Raw genomic sequence first — 19,864 nt, forward strand, 5'->3', positions numbered from 1 at the left:
TGCCGCATGAACTCATGAAGTTAAGGATGTCTTTAAATTTTTGAAGTAAAAAGTAATCAGTTGTTAGATAGAGATCTGCGCATAGAGCTTTTGAAGTGAATGAATAAGATGAACAAGATGTTAGTCATGAAAATATTCCTTGTTATTTGGTCTTATTTATGGTGAAAAATGTTTTGCATTACATGTTTCCTAAAACATTTCGAAGTTTGTCATTGCTCTTTATGCAGGAAAAATAGATGAACATTTTAATGTTAACACCCGACAGAATAGCTATCATATATTCCTTACCTTTTTCGTTCAATTTACCATCTAAAATGAGTAACAACTATGCTAGAAAATCATTGTTCTCTAGGATGACAATTATATACTCTTCACAGTAAAATCAAGTTGAATTTTACAATAATGGTTAATCATTAAATTTCAGATAACAACAGTAAGATTCAACTGTAGATATGAGTGTAAACTTATTTAACTCTGATAATTCATCAGACTGTTAGCTTTATAATCTAATTGCAGCAAACCATTAATGTCTAGATGCACGTAGTTTGGCTGTTTACGTAACGCTGCCTGATTTCAATGAGGTGCAGTTTATCTATTTACATATGTTAAATTGACAAGTGGGACAAGGTCCGTTACATTACCGTCTGTGTCTACGCTAAAACCAAAGTTAAAGGAATCCAAGCACGTTTAAAGAAAGGTACGTCTTCGAGCGTTTCATATTTTTATTTGTCGGATTGTCCTAATTACGTAACTGTTCCAAAACTTTGCCAACGACTCCCTGATCTGAGTTGGATCAGCATAAACCAGAAAGAGAACCTATCATTTTGAGATGCTCATTTGCTTTTCCTTTTTCTTTTCTGTATTTATATTTGATTTCTTAATATTGTAAATTTAGTTAGAATTCCAAAAACTGGAAAAGAGTATCTGTGGTTGGTTTTTAGTCGGGTTCTTTCTTCAGTCTGCTTCTTGAGTGTTTTTGTCTCTGTTTAGTTTTCCTGTGGTTAAATTCCGACGGATGTACAGTGAAAATTTTGGGAATGGTATGAGCTCTTTAGCTTAGTGATATGAAACTGGTTATAAGATTGGTCTATGGTCCCTTGAATTGCATGTATTTAGTCAGTAAAGAAGGAAGTAACCTGTTGGATTGAATTTGGAGGGAAATTTCTATAAAGGTTTGGTTATAATCATCTTTTGTTACAATCAATGGAAGGCCAATCATCACTAACTGGTGGTATGATTATGGAAGGACTAAATAGTTTTCAAGACTTGCAAGGAGCAATGCAGCTTCATCACCAACAAGACCCAAATTTTTACCAGCCTAGTTGTGTGGTTCAAGTGCAACCTGAAAGTGTTTTTCCTTTAAGGTGGCAATATATGGAGGAGCAACCACTTTCCTATATTGATTATAATGAGGATCAGAGAGGAAAGAACTTGCTGATGGATTGTGCTATTCCTGGTGTTGATGAGCATTATGCAGTTGAAGGGATAAGAACCCCATGGCGGCGTATTAAATGGACTGAAGAAATGGTGAAGCTTTTGATTTATACTGTTTCTTACATTCGCCAGTTTGCTTTGTCCAATGTAGGCAATGGGAGAAATGAACCCTCATTCCTGCAGAAGATAGGAAAATGGAAGGTTGTTTCGAAGGTCATGGTTGAAAGGGGTTACCGTGTATCACCTCAGCAATGTGAGGACAAGTTTAATAATCTAAACAAAACTTACAAGAAACTTAATGATGTTCTTGGGCGAGGCATGTCTTGTAAGGTTGTCGAGAACCCAAAGATATTGGACGAGATTGATATACCAGAGGGGAAAAAGGACAATGCAAAGAAAATTTTGAGCTCAAAACAACTGTTTTTTGAACAGATGTGCTCATATCATAGTGGCAATCAACTCTGCCTTCCTCATGATCCAGATTTGCAGAGGTCCTTACAGTTGGCTCTGAGTAAGAAACTTGATTATGACAAACAAGAACAAGATCCAGGTGCCTACACTCAAGATAATGAAACTGAAGATAGCAACTTGAAAAGTATGGACTATAATGGGATATTAGAGGATCATTCACAGCACGCTCTTACTGATTTGGAAGGTTTTCACCCTGAGGGCAGTACTGCAGATGGATTGTGGGAGCAGTGGGTAGCATTTCGATCGTGTCGGCTGAAGCTTCAGAGGTTACAAGTGAATGCCCGAATACTCAGGTTAGAGAACCGCCGGTTTAAGTGGCAGAGGATTTGCTGGAGGAAAAATAGGGAGTTGATAAGAATGAGACTGGAAAATGAGCGTCTGAAGATTGAGAATGAGCGGATAGAATTGGAACTTAAGTACAAGGAAATGAGGGCTGATTACGATTTAACAGTTTAGGTATTTGCAGATATATATACATTTTTACTTACGTTCACATTATTTTTTTAATCTATTTCTTTCCTCTTAAATCTTCACATCTTCCATATTAGAAAGTTGGCGCGCATTGATTTCTCATTTTATCTGATTAGAACTGTATAGCTCTAAAATCTCTAGTGTTATACCAACATCAGTGGGAAGTTAGTTTATCTCTTCATTATTTTGGGTATTACGGGATTAATAGAATATTGAATATCCTTATTATATCTATTTGGTATCAGACCCATCCACGCGTCGCATCAATATATTTGTCATGTAATATCGATATTCTAAGAATTACTAATTTTATTGGGTTACCTTTGGTTGGTATTCCAGCTCAACTCTTATATATGATGGATAATATGATATACAACATTTTGAGATAAAGAATTCATAGGTTTGATTTTTTTTTCTTTTCATTTTTTTCCTTTCTATGGCAGATAATCTAATTTGATTGGAACTGTTGCGGTTCATTGTTACCTCTATCTGATGTGATGATACATTAGAATAAGCTAACTTTCTTTGAATTCCTAGCCGCATATTATTTTCCAAGGAGGAAAGGAAAGAAAAAGTGGGTCAATTCACTTTTGAACTAGATAGCTAAATATTGGATGATGTGGCTAGTTAAGGGAAGAAGAATGATATGATTAATGCTTCGATTATTTGATGTGATAAATTAGAATCAGCGAACTTTCATTGATACCTCTATTTGGTGTTACCTATTAGAAGGAGTTAATTTTATATTCCCATTCGAATATTATTTCCCAAAGAGGAAAAGAGAGGAAAGAAAAAAGATAAGATGATGGCAGGAAAAATGGATTAGTGCAATTCTTGAAGAGCTAAATTGCCCAATGTCGGATGACGTGGCTAGTTAAGTTGAGGAAAGAATAATTAGATGATTAATGTTTCGATACTTATGGAACTATTTTATATTTCAGGCATCTTTACTCTACTGGGAGTGATCCGCTGACATCTCAGCATCTGCAATTTTCAAGTTGGCGTTGCAAAATGTTCGAAGGAAATAAAAATGAAAGTCAACCTCATGTCAGGAATGGTTCCTTTTTGGTTTATACTTTTAGCTGTTTTGTATTTCATTTATAGGCATACAGAGTAAAAAGCATTAACACTATTTTGTGGAATTTGCTTTTGAGTTATTGTATGTTTGAAATGAGGCCAAAACTACGTTGCCACATGGGTGTCGTCGTACCCCACTTTTTTGTCTTTTTCTAGTTTAATTATAATGGAGTCCATTTATTTGTTAAAAAAATAAAAAAGTTAAAGACTTTTACATTTTCACACATTAGTCCTACACCTAAAAATTTTCAGTTAAAATGATGCTTCTAGAAGCCACAATCTATTTTAGAAACACCTTTTGAAAATGCAGACATGAACAAAATACTCCGACATCATAGACTTGTCAATTTGGATTTTTTTTTTTGTATTGCAATATATGTTGCGAAGAGAATGCATAGTTTGCTACAATTGAAGGGGGTGGGGGGGGGGGGGGAAGAAATCCATTTCACTACCAAACTAAAAAATAAAAAATAAAAAATTGGTCATGGCCATAGTGGTGTTTTCCAGCACTTAGCCATTAATCCGACAATTATATATATAGTTTGGTAGAATTATTTAATTGGTCATATCATTGTCAATTAGAGATGACAAAATCCAGATGACTATAGTTATTAGTCGTCCATATGTAAATACATAATTATCCAATATAAATATGAACATCCAAGGGTAAACATGCATATTTAATTTTTATTATAAATCACTATACATTTTATAATATGAAAAACTAATAAGCGTGTTTTACATAAAAAATTCTTATTTTTTATTTAATTTCCTAAAATGATTAATATTAAAAGGTAATTAAAATTATTTTCAATATGGAAACAAAATAATAAAATAAAATTGTTACTCTTATTTTTAATTACAAAAAAATTAATAAATAAATATTTAAATTATTTTAAAATGGAATATTGTTTAGATTTGCTTTTTTACCCTTCTTTAATTAGGGTAATGAAATATCTTAACCATATGGATGTGTGGTAATAACTATTTAAAATGTTGGGGTGGAATAACAAAAGTCAATTTATTTAAGTGTGCAATTAAATTTATTCTTTTTATTTAAGGACAAAAACTCAACCAAAATTACAAAATCCTTATTCAAATAAACATAAATGATTTTACGAATTGATAAACTAACACTTTATTATTATTTATTAGTAAATTAATATATTTTTTCTACATAGTCGAATAATTGATGGTATGTTAAATAAATATTTTGTTACAAGGAAATATTAAAATATTAATTATATATAATATGAAATTAAATTCATTTTCATATTTTCTCCATTTCATCTATTTGAAATAGTAAATTATCTTGTGTTAGAGAGAAAAAAAAAGGCATAATGTCTGAACCCTACTCAGATGGGTGAAAGGAAACTGGTTGCTATTATGTTAAATTAAAAAAAAATCATATATATTTATTGTCAATTATGTGTAGTAAATAATATACAACGTTTAGTTATATATTAAATTAATTTATTAATATAAATATAAATATATATTAATAAATGAAAGAATAAGTCATTTAATGAAACCTATTTCAATAGTCTAAAAAATTTAAAATATTACGGACTCACATGTCAAAATTGTAAAAACTTTTGATTTTTTTTATTTTGTATAAACAACAGGGGTATTTAATGTTAATAACCCCACAAATACATCTAAGCCGTTATTCAACTCCTGGGTTAAATCTAACGGTGAATTTGAAAAAGACAAAAAATGGGTACTAAACACCGTGGGTAACATAGCTGGACCCTTGAAATGATGATTCTGTTATTTAAAGTTGAACAAGGTGCTATAGTTATTAATCCTCAGGCTCATTGTGTTTGGGATAAATTTCTAATCATAACGTTTAGGCGCTGAAATGATTGCCAAGCTTTAAAAAGTTATTGCCCTAGTGGCAAGTTACTAACTCTGCATTTCTTGAATTTTTTTAGAGAATGGCTATGATTACAATTTATAAGTGGGGGAATTGATACTAAACGTGGGTTTCATGATCATTTAGGTTCACGTTATTGCAATTTGACACAGGCTTAAAAATCTGAAACTTTCTGGATACATATTTGATAACATAAATGGATGTTGTAGACTTGTAGTGGTATTGGTAATAATCATATTTTGTAACAGGTAATTAATAAATTAAACCATAATTCCTCACTTGTAACACTTTCCATGTGATGTACCATCGCGAGCTTAATTAACATTTTACTTATGGTTCCAATGATATTTTTACATTGACTATAGGAGAAAAAAATAAGTTAATATATAATATTTTATAAGATTTCTTTAACTTCTAAACTACAATTACTTAAACTTTATAGTTGTGATTTACAAAGCTACAATTGCTAGACATCAATATACCAAGCAAAGATTTTATCAAAGAGGAACTTACTAAATTATAATATATCTAACATTCTTTGAAAAAAAAGATGAGGAAAAATAAGTTAATAATTAAAACATTACCAAATTCTATGCATATTTTACTTTTGGCCCCTCAAATTTGCAGACTTTACATTATAATCTACCGAAGTTTATGGTTTGTTTATCGCGATCTATGTTGTTGGCCCTCTTAGTTCTACAAAACTAATGTTATAGCCGTCTCAAGTTTTTAGTTCATGCATTATGGACCGGGATAAATGAATTAAAAACTTCGTGCTCTGTTTCTCCCTAAAAATGCAAATAAACCACGATAAGCGAAATTCTTGTTGTCCAGTGAATGAGTTATAAAAAAGTTCGGAGATTTCGAAAGAGTAAAATCATTTGATCATATAACAATTTTTTTGTTTATAACGGTAGTTCAAATTATTAATATTGTAGTAATAGATGCAGCATTGAAATTAAAAGACAAGAAATTTATCTCTACACACCATAAAAATTTATGAATATCCTCCAATACCTATTCATTAATGATTTCCCAATTTAACAAAATGCACAAAATTCATTAATGTTGTGGATCTAATCTCTAGTTTTGTTTGGGATTGAGATGCTGTAACTTTTAAACTACAACTGTTGTGGAAAAAAGGTTGTCACTATGAAACAAAAATTAATAATATATAGTAAATATAAATTTTAATAATAATTTTGACAAAATTATGAAAGATATAATAGATTTTCTATTATACAAGTGAAAAATTATATCAACATAACTTTCAAGCTATAACAGTTAGTGTTTACCAAACATTTTAGTGCTATAACTTTTAAGTTACAGCTGTCCAACCTTAATCCCAAACACACCCTTTGTCCTTTTATATGAACAGTCTTAGATTTTTTACTTTAGCTTTAGCGGATCACAAATAGTTAAGTAATTCAATGTTCCTAGAACTTTATTGAATGACTTCAAGTAGCTTTCTTTAACTTGCCATCTGTGTTCCAAATCTACAGTAGTTAGGAACTAAAGAAGTGATTTGAATTTCATAAGTCCCTAACCTTTTTTGGTGGGGGTTGGGGGGGGGGGGGTAGGGACGTGAAGCACTACTTATTTTGTTTATTTGACGAGTAAGATTTTATTACATATATGTAATGCTAAATACAGATGATAATGGGGTAGGGTTGGGGTGGGGAGACCTAATTCCCAATAAATTTAGTATGGTGAGGATTGGGAATTCTCATATGGGGAATGATTTCTCTATTCCCACTTCATTCCTCATTTACTTGGATAAATTATTTTAGTAAATTAAAAAATTAGATACTTAAATAAAATTATTGATACCTGTGGGTAGTTGTATGTGGCGTTGTTACACCAGATCTATAACAGAACGAAGTCCGTTCTTAGGGCCAGTAGCCCGCAAGTTTTGGTTTACAGCCGATATACACTTATCCATTTAATACCAAATCCGAAATCATAGTTGAAAATAGTTTTTCACGATACCACCCGAAAACTCGGCACTCATGGCCTTCAAAGAGGGTGAACATTGTGAGAAAATACTGTCATTTTATAAAATCGGTTTTGGAGGATAAAAACAGGACCTTTCTGATGCATAGGATCCTTAGGCTTAAGGCAAGTGCAGAGCATACTCAGTTTAGAAAATTTGGAGGTGAGCGTATCATTATTAATCTAAATAATTACTTTGAGTCCTAGAAGAGAGAGAGAGTTTTAGGGAAACATAATGTATAGAACTGGATTTTTTATTTCTTGATGATCCCCCCAACTGAAGTCGAAGGTGCTATTTATAGAAAATCATTGAGAACAGGACCTCTCGAATGATTCTAAAGCAAAGCACACCAATAAAGACATTTACAAAAGTAAAGCACGCCGACAAGGACTTTAACAAAAGTAAAGCATACTGACAAGGATTTTAACAAAAGTAAAGCATACTGACAAGGACTTTAAGAAAAGTAAAACACACTGACAAGGATTTTAACAAAAGTAAAGCACATTGACAAGGATTTTAACAAAAGACAAATGGGAGTCACATGGATAGTTATATCAAAAGCTTGATCATAAGTTGTTATCATGGAGTGGATGGATATTGTCGTTTTCAGATTGTGCCGACGAATTTGTAGTTGGTCGGGTATACTTCAGCTTGCTGGTATTTTGCTTCATCAGCTTCAGTCATGTGTTGAGATGTAGATGTAGTAGGAGAGTCTGGAGTGGTGACAGTATAATGGGGATTTTCAGTATGGAGAAGGGACTGAAAGTCTTCCCATGGATCCTGAGCATCTTGGAATAAGACATTGGTATAGTCAGGACATTGCTCCATGACAAGGATACCCTGAGGGCTTGAACTTGAACCCGGAGTACAGCCTTGTCTTTTGGGAATAATTTCAAGGGTGTGTGATGGTCCAATAGAGGTGTGGTGAATGGCTGTGGCCGAGGGAGGAACATTGTTTAGTTCCATAAGGTACGCTTTGAGAACAGAAGTGACAGATGTGTCATGAATGAGGGTATATGGATGAGGATAAGTTCTCCATTCGTATGCCATATCTTGTGTCCAGTAGTCCCGCGTTTCTGGGTGCTGGAAGTAAGGCCTGTGGACAATGAAGACTGTAGTCCACATGTTAGCTTCTTGTTCTGGCATTTTGTCTAACCCATGAAAAGTAATCAACTGCTGGAGTTGTTTACGCCACCAAGTGAGTGGGGAATACCATTCAAGGAGAGTCCATAGGAGGTCTGGTGAGAACTCATGAGTGGTAAGGTGAGTTAGGACTGGTTTGAGGGGAAGAACCAACTTTGTAGCATACAAGGCGGTGAGACACCACATGTACCAAAGTTCATCTTCACAGATGGACAGAGAGGAGAGAGTGAGGCCGGTGAGAAATAGGTGTTCCATGCAAAGATTAGGAAAACGGTCATGTTTTTTGGTTTGAACATTAAAGAAGAACCTGTAAAGGAATTTCTTTGCAAAATCCTGCAGTTGGTAAGCCGATTGGAAGGAGATGTTCATGGGAAAGTTTTTCTGGTTGAGAGCTTTGAAAGGAAGTTAGCGATTCATAGCTATGACTGGAATGGTTTGGGTTGAGGAAATGAGTGAGGGTTTATTTATAGCTGGACATGTGAGGAAGTCTGGAATGAGGTTTTGGTTGCCTTTTATGTGTTGAACAGTGAAGTCATACTTAGCAAACCAGGTTTTTAGGTTGAGCAGTTGCTTGTCAGGGAGCAACTTGTTTTTAAAGTCAAAGATTCGGGGGGAAAGAAGAATTATCCATGTTGATAAGAAATGTGTGGCTGATTAGATGAAATTTAAATTTTTTAATTCCATACTTGACTGCCAAGATTTCTTTGTAGATCACATGGTAGTTCTTTTCAGAGTCTTTGAATTGTCCGCTTGCATGTGCACAGAAATGTCGCACGCCATTGATTTCTTCGAGAAGAATGGCACTCCACATCGCTGGCATCAGTCTGGAGGATGCGGTGTCCATTTGTGGGAATCCTGAGTATAGGAGGGGATTGTGCGATCACCTTTAGCTGCCTGACAGCTTCTGTTTGAGCAGGGCCCCATGGAGGGCACTGTTTTTTAAGCATGCGTGACAGCTGGCTTGTGTGAATTGTAACTTTTGGGATAAAATCACGGACATAATTAACAATCCCGAGGAATTGTTGGATCTGCTTTCTGTTGAGATGTGTGTTCGGAAACTTTAATAATTCAACTGCAATGTGTGGACCAGACTGATATTGGCCGTCTTTAATCACCATGCCAAGAAAGTCAATTGATTTTTTTCCTATGCTACTTTTCTTTTCGGAAAGCATGATGCCATGTGCCTGCACAATGCGAAAGAAATCCAAAAGGAGCTTCTGGTGGCTCTCATGGTCAGAGGAAAACAACAAAATATCATCAATGTAGACCAATGCATTATGAAGAATAGGACTAAAGATTTTTGTCATGGTTTTTTGAAATAAAGAGGGAGCGACTTTAAGACCAAAAGGCATAACAGTCCATTGATAATTGGCATCAGGGATGCAGAAGGCAATTTTGTGTCGGTCAACTGGTGAAATACCAAGTTGCCAAAAACTAGCTTTCAGATCGAACTTAGAGAAGATACGAGCCCCTTGAAGATGGACAAACAGGGTCTGGATTTTAGGAAAGGGAAACTTATCATCTTTAAGAAAAGAATTAAGTGGCTGGTAATCAATAACTAATCTCTTTTTTCCACGAACTAATTCAAATCGTTTTTCAATATAAAAGGCTTGACAAGCCCAATCTGAATCAGTAGGTTCAATTAAACCTTGTTGGAGTAACTGAGAGCATTCTTGCTTGGCAAGCAGGAGGTCTGAAGGAGACATACCCGGATGTGATGCTTTGTGGGGTTTATGTCTTCATTAAGTTTGAAGGGAAGGTGAATGAAGAATTGTTCATTTTTCCAAAGAGGTGAAGGATGGTGGAACTGTGAGTGGTTTTTTGGACAAAACTTTAAGAACTTTTGTGAGATATGACTGTATGGAGATGGTGTTGCTGAAAGGGCATACAGACGGAGAGTATCTGTATAGGGTAAGAACATTTGTTTGTAGCGAACTCCAGAACTAGTAAGGAAGAGGTTTTTAACCAAATGGAGAATGTCAAAACCTATGAGTAAATCTTTATCTGGAAGTTTGGAGGCTACAATCTTTTTCCAAATTATACAATTCGGAAAGAATTGAATACCAATGGGTTTTTTGGTAATCAAAGTTGTTTGAAAAGTTTCACCATTAACTGCTCTGAAGACTTTGGAATGGTGTTCCTAATAGTTTGATGGGAGAACAGAAGGATCAATCATACTGGTGTCTGCACCCGTGTCAATAAACCCAATAACAGGAACAGGTTTATAGAATTTAGAAGGAAGGATGGACATCTTGAGAGAAGGTCTAGGAATGGTGGAAACATGGTTGACAGTTTGAACTGTAGAGATGACGGAAATATCTTCAGAATCAAAGGATTCGGCTATAAGGAAAGCAGTTTGGTCATCTTGAGCTGACTGTTCTGAAAAATTTGATTCGACATCCTCATTCTCAGATAACAGAGAAGAATGTTGAAGATGTTGGATAAGACGAACAGCTTTGGCAGATTTATGGGGACAATTTCTGGCAAAGTGACCGCGTTTCTTGCAGACGAAACAACGGTTGGATTTTTTCTTTCGGTACTGAGAAACATCTTTCTTTTTAAAATACCGAAAAGGTTTTTTGGAGGATGATTTCTTGTGGAAGTGTTTCTGGAGATGTCGTTTCTTTGTGGTTGGGCAAACGCATTTCTTTTCATCCTTACACTCGATTTTGAGATAAGGTTTGTGACAAGCTTGAGAAAAGGATTTTTTGTCTTCCATGAGATCTTTGAAGAATTCTTTTTGCTCACAGATTTTATCAAGAGATAGCATGGTCATTTGAAAAATCTTTCCCAAAGAGATATAAGCTATGCTCAGGTTAGTGGTTGTAAGTTTTCTTTGAAGATTTGGTTGTAATTCAGAAGGAAGAGAGGCTATGAAGGCATGTTTAAGAGATGGCTCATTGAATCCATTCAGCTTGTAAAATAGAATACTCATTCTTTTGTAATGAGCATCTAGAAGGTGTCTTTTGAGAGAACAGCACTTCATCTGGTGATATTCTTTCCTGTCTGAATCAGTGGAAGTAGTTTTTTCACCAATGAATTGTTCATGAATAATATTGAGAGCAGTTCCAATTGGGGATTCCATGAATTGAATCTGTCTGTATTCTCCTAAGCTCTCTAGCCAGTCTCGTAGAGAACCCGTGGATCGGGCCATGAATTCACGAAGAATGGCTTGGGGTTGAGCATTAGGTTTGGTGCCTTGGAGATCAATCCATACAGCAAATTCTTGAAGTCTGGCCGACCATTTGTGACGAGGAATGTCATCAAATGTAAACCAAGATGCTGAAGATGGTTTTGTTGAGTGTTCATGAACTGGTGGTGGCATTGGGTCTATTTGAGATACTTGATCAGAAGGATGATCTTCAACAATAGGTGTTGAAGTAGAAGCACTTGGATCTACAGTTTCAGTAGCCATTAATATGCCTGTAATGCCAGCATATTCGGATTCAGAGTCAGTTGAGGTGCTGTCTGAGTTTGTGGATGAGTTTGAAGAAGACGGATTGGATTCAGATGGGTTTGACTCAATAATTGTTTCTGGCTCAAAGGAGTAAGAAGATTGCTTCTGGACAGTATGATAATGATACTGATCCATCGGGTCTTTGTCTTTCTTAAGAGGCTCTGGAATGTCCTGTGGCATATCTTCTGGAGGTATGGTGGAGGTAGAGGAAGATGAAGATGGTTGAGGAGTCAGTTGAAGGTGCGAGAACCCAAAGAACTGATTATAAACAGGTTATTGAGGTCTGGATGGTGTGTAGAAAGGTGTATAGGTTTCAAAGAACGGAGGAGATACGGGTGTTGGCTGTGGTTGAGTAAAAGAGAAGGCCGAGTCTTTTCAACATCAATTCTTAACAATTTGGCTTTGAGTTTTCTGATCTCAGCTTCTTTTTTATTGAACTCTGGACCCCAAATGTGGTTGTGGATCATTCATTGGAGATTGGTGTCGAGTTCGGAGATCCGATCTTGAAGATGTATATACATCTGATCAAGACGACTATTGATTGAATCAACTTTAGTCTCAGTCGGAGAGACTTGACAGACAACACGATCAATTTTCTTACTGAGTTGCTGAAGAGTTTGATTATGAGCACTGGCATTTTTGGTTTGCCAGTTTAAAACAGCTTCATACTGTTTTGGCTCCTCAGGTTGCCCAGCGGCTGTAACTGGTGATTGAACAAAAGGTTTGGATGTAACTCAAGTTTGTGTGTCTGTCTGTTTTTCAAGTGGAGGAAAAGATTCCTCATAGGAGTGGCTTGAAAACAGAAGGCATGATCTGATTGGATGGACAGGAGGTTTGGGATCTGGTGGAGATTGTGGAGAAAAAGATTTGCAAGATGATGGTGGATAAGAAGATTTTTTCTTTTTCTTGTTCTTTCTCCGCATAACTTCCAATTCCTCGTCAATATCCGTATCATCCAAGCAAGGACAATCCGGATTGCACATATGGGCTTCAGGAACATCCCATATGAAATGACCATTGATTTTATCTGGATATACTAGATACCCTTCAGAGGAAAAATCATGAATAGGAAGTTTCTTTTCTTGACCAGTTTGAACTGCTGTGATCATAGCAGTATAGGAAAGCTGTGGACTGTCTGAAACAGACTTGGTGTCAGGAGTTTGAAAAGACAGTTTGACTTGACCATTTGGTCATCTGTCAAATGTGGCTTCTGTGGTTTGTATTGGTTCGGAATTTTGGTGAAAGTGCTCATAGTTGGTTAGCCATTCAAGAGGCATGAGTTTGAGCAATTCTTGTTTCTGGATTTGTTTGGGGATTTGGATGATGGTTGGAATTGTGTCTGTGTCAGCTAATATCATCAAGGCATCAGAAGTAGTGTATGGTGTGGGAAGATCTAGTGCATGATTTTGTAATCGATACACTATTTTGTGATGGAGGGTTGCAATCTTTGATGTGGGCGTTTGTTCTGCTCCTTGGAGCTGGATCTGGACCTTAAGAGTTGTTGGAAGATTAGGGTCTTCAAGAGAAAGGTTGAAATTTGGGTAAAAGGTTAATAAGACACTGCCAGCATGGAGGGTTGTCAGAACGGTTCCTACAATAGCATGTTGGTACTATTTGAACCTAGTGTCTAAGAGAGAAATTCTAGCTGTAATAGGTAAGCCTTTTCTGCCATGGAGGTGCGTGTACCCTTCTCGTTTCCAGTTGGCGATGAGATATGAGGGTATTTCCATAGTGACATATTGTTCACTCTAAGAGGCTTGTAAAGCACACTGATCTAGTCTGGATGACTGGATGTATTCTTTTGGGATTGGTCTTTTAGTGGAAATAAGAGTTCGGATACTTCTAGTGAAAGAAGTTTTCTATCTGTAGAGATTGTAAGGACTCATGATGGGAAACTGGGACTCATTGATTTGAGCAGATTCTGGAATATAGGAATATTCAACAAGATTCTCAATTTTGGAGGCTATGTGCTTAGAACATGATTTGGGAAGAGATAGAGTAGAAGAAAGAGAGATATGAGATGAAGATGATGAAGGAAATGAAGTTGATGTTGTATTTGTTTCCATGGTTGAGGAGTTCTTCTTCTAGGAGATCAAATAAGATGATTCAAATTACTAATGATACCACCTCGACAAGAAGCAAGGCTCTAATACCAGTGGTGAAACAATATCTTGAAATGATATTAAAACTAAAAGTGTTTGAAGAGAGCAATACCTTATGAGAGAAAAGAAAACATAATAATATTTTAGGGTTGAATAAGAATTATAATGTAGGTTTTTTTTTTTAGTTATAACCTATTTATATTAGATAAAAATAAAAAAATTTATTAAACAACATTGTAATTGATAAAATAAAAATTATTGAACAAAAATTAAAAACTATTCACATGTAATGGGGATTGAGGTGGGGGTGGGGTTAGGAGTGCAAAAATAGAACCCATCCTATTAAGAATTTGGGGATTATCTTTCCCTTGTTCCCCACCCATTCTCCAAAAATTATTCAGAATTAACCCCGTTTGGGGTGAGGCTTCATGGAGCTTTAAACATGTGGAGGATTTTGCCATCTTAGTGCTAAATTTATAAGGGACTTTAGTGAGAAAAGAATTTTAATGAGGAACCGAAAGTGTCATTCCATTGATGAAATAGTTAAAAAGTTGCTCGAATTTGTCAAAAGAAAAAGAGCACGATTAACATTAGTAATTAACTAATAAAAATTCTTGAAATCTAACAAGTTTCGGCTGAAGATTTTTTTTTTAATATATATATTGAGGAAAAAGAAATTATTTGGTCTCTAGAGATATGCATGAATTTTATGCAAATTTATGACAGTTTCGACTTTTGTCCCTAAACATCCAATTAAGATTAATAAAACAAAAGAAAATGAAGATATTATTTATATTTATCGAGGTAATCTAGAATTTTTTATTTTGTTAAATTTAGATCATAAGCCAGTTGTAAAAAAAAATATTCGTAAGCAATGAATGTGAATATAGAAAACTTCAATTTGCCAAATGCAGTAAAAGTGCGTTTAATTGCAAATGCTATTTACATACACCGCAAATTATTAAGAGAGAAAATTAAATAGGAAAAAAAAATACCAAAATCTTGAGTAATGAATTAATAAATAGCGTTGAAAACCTGCGACTATAAATCAACCAGCTGTTTGCTGCTTGTTTAGAAGTTAAAATGACGATTAGTTAATTATAACAACCGTTAGCTGTCTAAACCTTTCAGGACCACAGCAAAAAATTCGGCAGCATACAAAAACCTAAACAAATCCACGTACAAAACTCCATATATATGTATATAAGGCCTCTCCTAGGTTTAACAAAAGTGTGTCCCATAGAAAACATTCTTCTTCTCCTTCTTTAATCTTGATCTCTCCAGCTCTTACAAGAGAAAGAGAAATTTAAGAAGGTTTCTCTTTCTTTTTTGGAAAAAAAAAATATGGGTGCTTGTGCTAGCATTCCAAAGGCTATGACGAAGGGCGACGCTGGTGCGGCGCCGGCCCCTGAACCTGCTAAGGAGGAGTCCCTTAAAGTTGTGGACACAACCAAGGAGGTGAAAGATGAACAAGAGAAAAAGATCGAGGATGAGACCGAACCTAAATCTCTTGAGTCCTTGCTTGACGAGGTATTTTTATAGTTTTATTTTGATATTATTATAAATTAATGTAATTACTCTCGGATAAAGATGTCTTCTTGTTAATGCGACAAGGATGTCACCAAAAGATTTAAAAAAGAAAAAACATGGATTCCAATATTAGTACATTGAAGTGCATTTTTAGTCTTTTTTTTTTAATTTTATTTGAGAACGTATCATTTTTGTTCTAAGAAATTCCTTTCTGTTTCGGTTGTAGAAGCTAACCCGATAGAATCATGATGTGTATACATTTTTACTTATACGTATCATTATTTTATTGTCTTTTTATATATGTATCTATAGTATAAACGTTCATCGACTTTTACTGATGTCTAAAATTTTTTGTAAGGACTTTCACACCAGAGACCAACCGTAAATAAATGAACTATCCATTTTTGGTTCGGATATATATAATTATATATGCTTCTGTTTTATGGGATGCAAATTTCTTCATATTTGATAAGACTCTTAATTGCATTGGCAGGGTCAGGAGAAAAAGGAAGAAAAAGGCGAGGAAAAGAAGGCGAATGAAGAAGAGAAAGCAGATGGTGTGAAAACAAAAGAAGAGAAGGATAAGGCAAAGGAAGAAAAGAAAACGGATAAGGAGGCAGATGTACCGGCTCAAGCTGCATCAGAGAAGGCCCAAGGCAAAGAGGCGATTAAAGAAGAAAAGAAAGAAGTGAAGGAAAAACAAGATGAGAAAGAAGTGAAGGGAAAAGAAGAAAAGAAAGAAGTGAAAGAAGAAGAGAAAGAAGTGAAGGAAAAAGAAGAAAAGAAAGAATTGAAGGAAAAAGAAGAAGAGAAAGAAGTGAAGAAAAATTAAGTACTAATTTAAGAAGGCTGCTGATAAACAAATTAAAATTAAACTTCAGAACACAGCCTTTGTGTGCTAAAGAAAAATGTTGCCCATTGATTTATTATTTTTCTGGTTAAAATTTAATCGTTGGAATGAATATTGTTTTTAAAGAATTTTTTTTCCTATTACTATCGTTTGCAATAATGTTTGAGGTTTCTTTGGTATAATTATATAGGTGGTCATTTTTAATTTTTCTCAATTATATGATTCAATGTGTGTCTGATATTCATCATCATCGACCCAATTTTGACTTATTCACATCAAGAAACAAATGCACTTATCATTGTCATAAAAAAACAAAAACTCTTATGATTGTCATATTTCTATGAAATATGTCTCATATTTAACGTTTCAAGTTTCATATTTTATGTTTTATGTTTCATGAAATAATTTTTCAAATACCCCAAAATTTTTCTTTTTTGCCCCCGTTTCATATTTACGTTCCACGTTTCATGTTTGTTGTTCAACGTTTCATATTTGATGTTGTAAGTTTATTGTTACAGACATAGTCATATTTTATGTTCGCGATTGCAAAATTTAAGTAAGATATTTCGTGTTTGTTGTTCAATGTTTCATGTAATAATTTTTCAAATACCCCAAAATTTTTCTTTCTTGCCCCCGTTTCATGTTTACGTTCTACGTTTCATGTTTGTTGATCTACGCTTCATATTTGATGTTGTAAGTTTACTGTTACAGACGTAGTCATATTTTATGTTCGCTGTTGCATATTTTAAGTAAGATGTTTCATGTTTGTTGTTTAATGTTTCATGTAATAATTTTTTAAATACCCCAAATTTTTTCTTTTTTGCCCCCGTTTCATGTTTACGTTCCACATTTCATGTTTGCTGTTCTACGTTTTATGTTTGACGTTGTATGTTCACTGTTACCAAGGTACTCATATTTTATGTTCGCTGTTGCATATTTTAAGTAAGATGTTTCATGTTTGTTGTTTAATGTTTCATGTAATAATTTTTCAAATACCCCAAATTTTTTCTTTTTTGCCCCCATTTCATGTTTACGTTCCACGTTTCATGTTTGCTACTCTACGTTTCATGTTTGACGTTGTATATTCACTGTTACCGAGGTACTCATATTTTATGTTCGCGGTTGCAAAATTTAAGTAAGATGTTTCATGTTTGTTGTTTAATGTTTCATGTAATAATTTTTCAAATACCCCAATTTTTTCTTTTTTGCTCCCGTTTCATGTTTACGTTCTACGTTTCATGTTTGCTATTCTACGTTTCATGTTTGGCGTTGTATGTTTACTGTTACCGAGGTACTCATATTTTATGTTCGCGGTTGCAAAATTTAAGTAAGATATTTCATGTTTGTTGTTTAATGTTTCATGTAATAATTTTTCAAATACCCCAATTTTTTCTTTTTTGCTCCCGTTTCATGTTTACGTTCTACGTTTTATGTTTGCTGTTCTACGTTTCATGTTTGGCGTTGTATGTTTACTGTTACCGAGGTACTCATATTTTATGTTCGCTGTTGCATATTTTAAGTAAGATGTTTCATGTTTGTTGTTTAATGTTTCATGTAATAATTTTTTAAATACCCCAAATTTTTTCTTTTTTGCCCCCGTTTCATGTTTACGTTCCACATTTCATGTTTGCTGTTCTACGTTTTATGTTTGACGTTGTATGTTCACTGTTACCAAGGTACTCATATTTTATGTTCGCTGTTGCATATTTTAAGTAAGATGTTTCATGTTTGTTGTTTAATGTTTCATGTAATAATTTTTCAAATACCCCAAATTTTTTCTTTTTTGCCCCCGTTTCATGGTTACGTTGCATGTTTCATGTTTGCTGTTCTACATTTCATGTTTGACGTCGTATGTTCACTGTTACCGAGGTACTCATATTTTATGTTCGCTGTTGTATATTTTAAGTAAGATGTTTCATGTTTGTTGTTTAATGTTTCATGTAATAATTTTTCAAATACCCCAAATTTTTTCTTTTTTGCCCCCGTTTCATGTTTACGTTCCACGTTTCATGTTTGCTACTCTACGTTTCATGTTTGACGTTGTATATTCACTGTTACCGAGGTACTCATATTTTATGTTCGCGGTTGCAAAATTTAAGTAAGATGTTTCATGTTTGTTGTTTAATGTTTCATGTAATAATTTTTCAAATACCCCAAATTTTTTCTTTTTTGCCCCCGTTTCATGTTTACGTTCCACGTTTCATGTTTGCTACTCTACGTTTCATGTTTGATGTTGTATATTCACTGTTACCGAGGTACTCATATTTTATGTTCGCGGTTGCAAAATTTAAGTAAGATGTTTCATGTTTGTTGTTTAATGTTTCATGTAATAATTTTTCAAATACCCCAAATTTTTTCTTTTTTGCCCCCGTTTCATGTTTACGTTCCACGTTTCATGTTTGCTGTTCTACGTTTCATGTTTGGCATTGTATGTTCACTGTTACCGAGGTACTCATATTTTATGTTCACTGTTGCATATTTTAAGTAAGATGTTTCATGTTTGTTGTTTAATGTTTCATGTAATAATTTTTCAAATACCCCAAATTTTTTCTTTTTTGCCCCCGTTTCATGTTTACGTTCCACGTTTCATGTTTGCCGTTCTACTTTTCATGTTTGACGTTGTATGTTCACTGTTACCGAGGTACTCATATGTTATGTTCGCTGTTGCATATTTTATGTAAGATGTTTCATGTTTGTTGTTTAATGTTTCATGTAATAATTTTTCAAATACCCCAAATTTTTTCTTTTTTGCCCCCGTTTCATGTTTACGTTCCACGTTTCATGTTTGCTGTTCTACGTTTTATGTTTGACGTTGTATGTTCACTGTTACCAAGGTACTCATATTTTATGTTCGTTGTTGTATATTTTAAGTAAGATGTTTTATGTTTGTTGTTTAATGTTTGTTGGAATGATGAATGTTGCATCTTGATTTATGTTTTACGACATGGCCTGATATGTTTGTTATTATATGAATTTATACTTCATGAATTAGATAGCTTGATAGGCTTGTAATTTTATGATTTTATATTTCATGCATTAAATGGCTTATTGAATGGTTTTAAATCTCAAAATGATTTAAAATTAATCAATTTTAAAAGGCCAAAAATAAAACGGTGTGTAATACAAGTATAAGAGCTTGCCCAATTAAAGACAAAAAGATTTCCAAGTCTAAACCGGTATACCACTTCTTCTCATTCGGAAAACCGTTTTTCTTATTGATTTCTCTCGGGACAAATTCCGGATAACCGGATTGTCCAAATCGGTGAGCCGCATTTTCTTTGGTTGCTCTTGGGTCAATATTTGGATAACCGGATTATCAATCCGGAAAACTGGATTCGCGTATGACCTTCACTGGATTTAACCGGATAGCCGGTTTTATAAATCCGGAAATCCGGATTCGAGCTGCACTTTGGCAGCATTCTGGATTCATTCGGCCAACCGGTTAAGGAAACCGGTAAGC

At 34.4% G+C, this 19,864-nt stretch overlaps 2 protein-coding genes across 2 annotated transcripts; both read left to right on the forward strand.

Annotated features, from left to right (window-relative positions):
* The first annotated feature begins 1,203 nt into the window (after positions 1-1,203).
* LOC102628040 (hypothetical protein) lies at positions 1,204-2,366 on the forward strand. The gene has a single exon (XM_006494995.2). The coding sequence runs from the start codon at positions 1,204-1,206 to the stop codon at positions 2,359-2,361; it is 1,158 nt and encodes a 385-aa protein (XP_006495058.2). The 3' UTR covers positions 2,362-2,366.
* A 12,812-nt stretch (positions 2,367-15,178) lies between these two features.
* LOC112496207 (protein PXR1-like) lies at positions 15,179-16,387 on the forward strand. Its single transcript, XM_025093455.2, has 2 exons — positions 15,179-15,554; positions 16,048-16,387. Exons 1-2 carry the CDS (start codon positions 15,369-15,371, stop codon positions 16,384-16,386), a joined length of 525 nt encoding a protein of 174 aa, XP_024949223.2. The 5' UTR covers positions 15,179-15,368; the 3' UTR covers position 16,387.
* Positions 16,388-19,864: the final 3,477 nt, after the last annotated feature.

The sequence above is a fragment of the Citrus sinensis genome, chromosome 5 (genome assembly GCF_022201045.2).
Source record: "Citrus sinensis cultivar Valencia sweet orange chromosome 5, DVS_A1.0, whole genome shotgun sequence".
Classification (NCBI taxonomy): Eukaryota; Viridiplantae; Streptophyta; class Magnoliopsida; order Sapindales; family Rutaceae; genus Citrus; species Citrus sinensis.